Raw genomic sequence first — 8,065 nt, forward strand, 5'->3', positions numbered from 1 at the left:
AAACAGATCGGGTTACCCCTGATTGACAGCGTCACCATGGCAAATAATTTGACTAAAACTATTGTCTTCTCCTGGCAGTCCCCGGGTCAGATAACCGGACCAATCACAGCGCGGATAATCACTTTTCATGCCAGCTTAGAATAATATTATTAAAAAAAAAGAAAAAGAAAAAAAAAGAGAGAGAGAGAGAGAGAGAGAAAGAAAGAGGGGAAAACTCCGAGAAGGAGAGAGGAGCGAGCGAGCAGGGCTTTACCACTATATTATGTGGGATCTGGCGGTGGGGGGTGGGGGGGAAGCAGGGAGATCCCAAACCGGCGGCCGAGGGGGGTGGGGGTGTGAGAGCCGCGGCCGCTGCGAGCGCTGCAGATAGGAGACAAAAGAGGCACGAAGTTACTCTCGCAACTTGGACTTACAAAAACGAGGCGGCGGCCGGGGGGAAAAGCCGCCCGCGCTCGGGCTCTCGAGACTTTTTTCGTCGCTCTTCGCATTTTTTCCCCGGCTCCCGCGACCGCCCCGGGGCCGGGCGCCGCCGATGGCCGCTGCCCGCCGCCCCGCGCCGCTCCCTTCTATGCGGCCGTAGGGCGCGCGGCGCGGCAGGGCTCACCATGTCGATGCTCCCGACTTTTGGCTTCACCCAAGAGCAAGTGGCCTGCGTCTGCGAGGTGCTCCAGCAAGGCGGCAACATCGAGCGGCTGGGGCGGTTCCTCTGGTCCCTCCCTGCCTGCGAGCACCTCCACAAGAACGAGAGCGTCCTGAAGGCCAAGGCGGTGGTGGCCTTCCACCGGGGCAACTTCCGCGAGCTCTACAAGATCCTGGAGAGCCACCAGTTCTCGCCCCACAACCACCCCAAGCTGCAGCAGCTCTGGCTGAAGGCGCACTACATCGAGGCGGAGAAGCTGCGGGGGCGACCCCTAGGGGCGGTGGGCAAGTACCGGGTGCGCCGCAAGTTCCCGCTGCCCCGCTCCATCTGGGACGGCGAGGAGACCAGCTACTGCTTCAAGGAGAAGAGCCGCAGCGTCCTCCGAGAGTGGTACGCCCACAACCCGTACCCGTCCCCCCGCGAGAAGCGGGAGCTGGCCGAGGCCACCGGCCTCACCACCACCCAGGTCAGCAACTGGTTCAAGAACCGCCGGCAGCGGGACCGCGCCGCCGAGGCCAAGGAAAGGTACGGCTTCCCACGGCTTCCCACGGCTTCCCACGGCTTCCCCCGGCGCCCGCGGCTTCCCCCGGCGTCCGCGGCTCCCCGACCCCGGGGCTCACCCCGAGTCTCTCTTTCTGCCGCGGCCCCGGCTGCGGAAGGCCCGCTGGGAGGGGACGGGGGCTCTCCGCCTCGGGGGCGCTCAGAGGCCAGCGAGCTGGGCGCTCGGTGAAGGCGTCTGTGCACCAAAAGCAGCCCCGGGAGAGGCGGCCGAGACCCGCTCTTCGCCGACACCCCACTCCCCGCACAGCCGGCGCGGCGGCCCCGGGGCAGCCCCGGCTGCCAGGCACGCTTCACACGGCCTGCGGCCACTCCTGGTTCAGCGGCGCTGCCGGCGCCTCTCCGCCGCAGCCCGGCGGGGAGCCCGGCCAGGAGCCGTGGCCGGAGGTGCCCGTGCGGCTCCGCGGCCCTCGGGACAGGCCGGCGTGGGGGCCCAAGGGCTCCGCGCCCCGCGCAGCTCGGAGCGCGTCCCTGCGGGTTACCCGGGCGCAGAAAGGGACAGCCGGGGACAGCCGGCAACGCGTGGGTCTGAACGGTGGCAAAAAATGTATCCTCTGTCCTGGGCTCCTGGCGTGCGGCAGGAGACCCGGACAGGGACTGAGCGGAGCAACTTCCTGCCTCGCTCATGACCTTGCAGTTCTTATTCGCTGCCCAGCAAGGTGCTCATGAACGCACCTCAATAGGTGTGTGTTCTTAGGCCGAATATGATTCTGCATCTGTGTTTTTCACCTTAAGTGGAGTGAAGGGACCATTAATCGCCAGGAAGAGGTTAATGCCTACATCCCTGGCTATTCGGGATGATTTTTCCATCAGCAGAACTGTGCCTTAGGAAGACAGTCGAAGAAGTAAAAAGGGTCTCTTACTGCGTTCACTAGCTCACTGAACTGCCCGGTCCGTACAGGCAATCGTATGATCGTACGATCTGCGCGGTAAATTAGTGGATCAGAATCCTGTAGATCCGTGCCTCCGAGGAGAATTTTCTCTATCTTTGGTTTCTGCCAACCGTGTTTTGGAAACGGGCAGCGCCGCGCCGCACTGCTGTGCAGCCCGGCAGATTGGGGCACAGATTTGCTCTATTCATTTCCCGAAACTATGCTAGCACCTTAATTTTCCTTCAAATCCTCACAAGTGTTGGTTTTACGAGATGTTAGAGATCCTTTTTATTGCTGATAGCAGGGACTCACCTTCAAATATCCAGAGGAAATGAAGGTTACACTTATTCCATTCCTTTTTCTTTTTTTTTTTTCCCGAGGAATCAAACTTTAAAGGTCTCCAGAGACAAATAATATTTTTGACATTGAAAAATACACTCAACCTTATATTACACTCCAGGCGTTGGAAAACAGACCGTTCATGGGATTGCCATCCACTCAAGGAAACCTGTTCAAACAGAGCTTTCTTGTCTATTTTTATTTTTTTGGCACTAAGTGTCTCCAGCCACATCATGCGGCCCTTAGTGAGGAAAACCCGTCAGTGCAATAGCTTAACTTCTCTCGACCAAATCCTGCAGGATAAGGCCCCTCTGCCAGATAGCGTGTTACAAAACTTCCGCAGAAGCTTTTAAATAGCCTTGTACTGCCTTCAGTATTTCAGGCAGAACAGTGTCTAAAGTATTTCTACGAGGGCTACGCAGGCCGCGTAAGCCTTGCCTAGACGGCAACCGCGACCCCTTCTTGTCACTCACATTACCGAAAAAAACCCCATATATAGGTATATAAATATATAGATATATATGCTAGGGCTTGGCCCGCCTCCAGCGATTCCTCGGTATTTACCCGGTGCTGAATTTCGAAACTATGTCCTGCCTTTCCGAGCCTTTGTCGGCAGGCGCACCGGCGGTGCGGGCTGCCCCCGCCGCGGGGCCGTGCGAGAGCCACCCCGGCTGCCGGGAGGGCACGGAGGAGCGGCGGGCATGCGGACCATTTCCTGAGAGAGCCGGGGAAAGCAGCGGGTTAACTCTGTTCGCTTTCCTTATCGTCCATATTGGGCTATGTTTTGAGCTTGAAGCTCAGGGCGAGGGGGGAAAACCATGTCCAGTTACTTAAGCAAAAGACTTTCCCTCCTGATGTGAGCCCGGGAGGCTGTTCTGCTGCACGGAGCCATCCTTGGAGAGCTTGCAGCTCTCCGGGCTTCGGCCTTCTCAGGAGAAATCATGGCTGAACATCTCTTCAGCTCCTAGAACAGTTTTAAAGTTAAAAAGTTTTGCTTTTTTAGTTTTGTTTTGTTTGGGTTTTTTTTTTTAATAAAGTCTTCCTCCCTTCCCTTCCGCCCCCCTCCTCACGCTGTGCAAACTCTTTGGAGGCAGAAAATTACGGTTTGGCAAAGTGACACTTTCCGCTGGGCTGGTGGGAGACTGTTTACAAGCTCAGCGGACCTTAGACCTAAGTGCCAGATGAAGAGGCCTTGGAGGTTGGCAGTTTTTAAACCTACAGTTTTTGCAGTCCCCTCCGCTCGCTGCTCCCCGGAGCCAGCTCCCACCTCCCCCGCTCCCGCGGCGCGCACCCCGGAGCGACGGCCACATGGTGATTTCCCTCCCTCTTTTGTGTTTCCTATAGGGAAAACAACGAGAATTCCAACTCCAACAGCCACAACCCGCTCTCGGCGTCAATGAACGGGAATAAGACAGTTTTGGGGAGCTCAGAGGACGAGAAGACGCCGTCAGGGACCCCGGATCACACCTCCTCCAGCCCCGCTCTGCTGCTCAGCTCCAACCCCGGGCTGCAGCCCCTGCACGGCCTGGGCCACCCCCAGGGCCCCAGCGCCATCCCCGTGCCCAGCGCCGACCCCATGCACCACCACAGCTTGCAGGACTCCATTCTCAACCCCATGTCATCTAACTTGGTCGATCTGGGCTCTTAAAACCCTGTACACGCTCACTCCTTCGCACCAGCCCTCCTTTCCTCAATTTTTCCTATTATTTTTTTTTCCTTAATCTTACCAGGGACTTTGAAAGCAATGACAAACACCTTAGTGGAAGTGTTGTGCCCTTTGGCAGCAGGCTGGCTGCAGGTTTGCAAGGTAGAGGACTCCGCTGTGGGTAGCTGATATTGTGAAAAGCCTTAAGGGTTGCTTGCAGGCGTTTTCAGGCGTGTAAGGACTGTTGGACAGGAGCCGTGATTTTCACGGCAGGCTGTAAGGCTGATCGGTGTAGCAGCTCATTCCAGCCTTAACTTCACAAATCTCTCAGTGTTGTCACTCGATCGGGCCGGTCTGTGTGGGAAGAGGCACATCGTAATATTTTTATTTTTTTGGGGGGGTGGGGAAGAAAGGGGAACGCAAGGCTGCTCTTGCCATGCCTGTTTGAAAGTTACACATCGCTCCCGTTATTCTATTGTAGTTATGTATCCGTGGCAGGTGTACGATGTACAATTTCAACTAAGAATACAAAAGTTGTAGTCAAGATATAGCAGCAACACGCGCTCTAGGCAGACTCTGTAACCTTCTTGTAGCTGATGCTATGCAGAAACAGCTTCTTTGGCCTTGTCCATGTGGTGCTTTCGCCATTTGCTGGGTGGGAAAGGAAATGATGGCCCGGCTCCGGCCCGAAGGAAGGCAGAGGTAGATTTTCCCCTCGGTGTGCGACGCGGGCTGGAGTGGGCTTTAAAAAGAAAACAGGAATTGCTGCTCAAGTTTAGACCTAAACGACAGTATCAACCGCAAGTCACTCACTTTAGTTTTGTTTATTGTTTATATTATGTGAATACATTCTTTGGAAAATATTTCTGCTTTTATTTTATAATAAAATTTAGAAATCCAGCTCGGTGTATGGTCGCTTCACTCGCCCGCGGGGTGTTTTCGAGCTCAGTCCCGAGCGGAGCAGAGCGGGCGTCCTGGTGGGGACGCCGGGGGAGGCGGTGCCGGTGGCCAGAGCCCCGCCACCCTGCCCGGTTTGTTCCGGGCACACCGGGACCCTTCGGTCCGGGGAAGCGCCGAACGCCGCGGGCAGCCGAAGTCACCTTGCGGGAGCGGGGAGCCAGGCACGGGGAAGGACGGGCCGTGCGGGCCTCGAGGGAAGCGGAGAGGTCGCCCACCTGCTCCCCGAGGGCACGACCTCGGGCTTTTCTGCCCCCGTGCTCGCCTGCCCCGGCAAAAAGCTGCCCCCTCTTCCCCCCTCCGCGTCCCGAAGGCGGGGGGGCAAACCGAGGGTGGCCAGACCCCGCTCCGGGGCCAGCGCGGCTGGGCTGCAAACGCCTATCCGGCCCCTGCGGGATGCTGGGAAAGGGATTTCTCTATTTCTCTTCTTTTTCTTTCTCTCTTTTTAATTTCCTTTCCTGTAAGCACCGGGTGGCCAAAGAGACAGGCAGGTTGCTTTCCAGTTCGCCCCGTTAAAACAGCTCAGGACTCTGCACTTGCACCCTCGCTGTTCGTCTTTGCTAGAAGCCCAAAGTGTTATGAGCTTAAAATGTTCTCAGAACTTACAAACAGCTTTATATTTTCATTTTTGGTCTATTTTAATCTTCTTTGGAATGATTTTCTTGTGAAAAATAAACCCAGAAAACGATTTGACTTCAAGCGACATAGAAAAATGTGTAGATCAGCAAAGATCGTGTCCAGGTTTCAGATGCTGGCTGAAATTTCAATCAGTGGGAGTATTGTGCGGGCAGTGTCCTAATTTGATGTAATCTGGGTCTGGATTAGCGCCTCTGTGCGTTTGCGGGTGTCCTCTAAAAGCACATTTCTCTGAGGTCCCGTTAAAAGTCTATAGAAGGGAGTGTATGGATGCCGGTGATGGGGAGGTTTGGTCTCCGAAAAAAGCTCTCCCTTAGCCGCGGCTGTAAACCCAGTTTTCTCGTTTTGCTGGGATGGAGCAGGGTGCAATATTTTATCGGAGACAACGTGATATATTCGGGTTTATGCTTCCCCCGCTTCTGCACTTAGGGGTGATTTTCTCAGCAGCAGAGATGATGCGGCTGATGCCTGTGCTGTGGGAGCATACCAGTGTGACCTTACGTGCATTAGGGTCTAAACAGAGGATCCTGTTATTTCCGCTGAGAGGCATCTAATAATTTTAGCTATGGATTTTAATTCTTTGAAAATAAACATTTTGCAAATAGAGGAACCACTGCTTCCTAGAGCTACAGAAAATCTCTGCTCTCTGTAAAATAACACGCACAGTGGTGCGATATGGCAAAGAATTAATTAATTGGATAGTTAATTATTTTGTATTTTTGTAGATAGAAATGAGTTTGGGAAGGAAAACAGAATGTCTGGGTTAATAAAACATGGCCTCGAAATCGAAATAAAGCCTTAAGGCTTTGCCCGCTGGAGAAAGAAAAAAATGAGAAAGAGTAAAGCCAAGATGGGGAATATTTAAAGAGGCAGTATGAAAACAGGATGGGGTTTACGTGATTAATAAAAGGTCATATTGCACAGAGGAGGCAGAATTCGATCGGGGAAAGTAAATGAAGAGCTGACACGGTGAGAAAGACCCTTTGAGAGAATGGGGTCTGTGAAAACTCATGTACATTTCAGTGAGGATCACTTATATATGGATGAATTTAAAGACGGCAAGTCGCTGAAGCCACTTAAAGATGGCTAGAAACAGAAATCATGCAGTAAGAAAAAAAATTCTGCAGGTCAGTCTGGCATTAAGGATGCACACAGCTCAAAGCCCCTATGATGGGACGTGTGTAATGCAACCTGAAACCCTGAACATGTTAAGACTCATTTTATCAGACCGTACTTGCCTTAGTACTGATGTTTGGTAAATTAGCCCAAATCCTTCCAATTTTCCACGCACAAAAAAAAGTTCCCGATAGAGGAATATGCCGAAACTGACGTGACTAATCCTTGGTTTTAAACAGATTAGTTATGATTCACTAGCATTAGGTTACATGGGACATATCTCAGGGTTGGCTGTTCCTGGGGCACCCGCATGGGTCCCAGGGCATAAATAAAAAGATGGTTCGGTTCCGGTAGATTTTATCCATGAAACTTCTCCTAGCTACCCTAGCACTGAGGCCAGGATGTGGCAGGCAAACTGCATGGCAGATCCTCTATAGCTTGGACAATTTGGGAAGAACGGCATTCTCTCTCTCATATGGGAACACACACATACCTATATGTACATACACACCCATATATATCTACGTATGTGTATATGTAAAATATATATACGCAGTGTTTGACCTAAAAATATAGTATTTCCAAATTACACAATGCATTCAGCATTTGCGGCCCCCAAAATGTAAATGGAGTCAGTCCTTTAGATAACAGGGTGCTGCTTATTCACATGTGCTAGGGCAGAGGGTTTTTTCTGGGTGTTTTATTGTGTGAGCGTTCACAGACACGGTGCTGTGCTGAGGAGAGCCATGAGAGAAATAGCTCATTTGAGACAGAAGGCAGTTCTGTCCTTCCTGACAAGGCGCAGCTCATCACTCTGACGGGGAAATACTGATGGATGCTATGAGAGAGCATCCCGACAGGCTGCTGGATATGTGGCACAAATTCCGCCACTTCTCTGGGGACAGGTAGCAAGATTATAGGACGAAGAGCCTTTCCTTTGACTAGGAGAGCGTATGCCAAAGCTTGCTGGTTGAACACCTTCCATCTGCAAGCCTTTCCAGGCTCTTGGGGGGTAATCAGGACTCTCATCTACAAGGCTGAGTGGCTGCATTTTCCTTTGGATATTATAAGCCATTTTGGAGACAATCGACATGATCTACAAGAGAGTAGTCGCCCGCTTGGCATATTTTTGTGAGCTACCCCGGAGAAAGAACCTTTGCCTCTTCTCCCCAGAGCTGGTGCAGCATTTGGGCCTAGCCACCATCTCAGTGTGTTTGAGGGGGGCTGCTGCAGCCCCGGAACCAAAAGCCTTGGGAGTGCCCCTGCCTGCCCAGCCGTGTTTGTGTAAGGCACTGGAGCTCC

General features: G+C 53.1%; 1 protein-coding gene across 1 annotated transcript; it reads left to right on the forward strand.

Moving 5' to 3' along the window:
• The first annotated feature begins 209 nt into the window (after positions 1 to 209).
• Positions 210 to 4,954, forward strand: SIX2 (SIX homeobox 2). The gene is made up of 2 exons (XM_039697921.1): positions 210 to 1,165; positions 3,754 to 4,954. The coding sequence occupies exons 1-2, from the start codon at positions 606 to 608 to the stop codon at positions 4,055 to 4,057; spliced, it is 864 nt and encodes a 287-aa protein (XP_039553855.1). The 5' UTR covers positions 210 to 605; the 3' UTR covers positions 4,058 to 4,954.
• The last annotated feature ends 3,111 nt before the right edge of the window (positions 4,955 to 8,065 follow it).

This window comes from Passer montanus, unplaced genomic scaffold (assembly GCF_014805655.1).
Source record: "Passer montanus isolate IOZ18808 unplaced genomic scaffold, ASM1480565v1 scaffold12, whole genome shotgun sequence".
Lineage (NCBI taxonomy): Eukaryota > Metazoa > Chordata > Aves > Passeriformes > Passeridae > Passer > Passer montanus.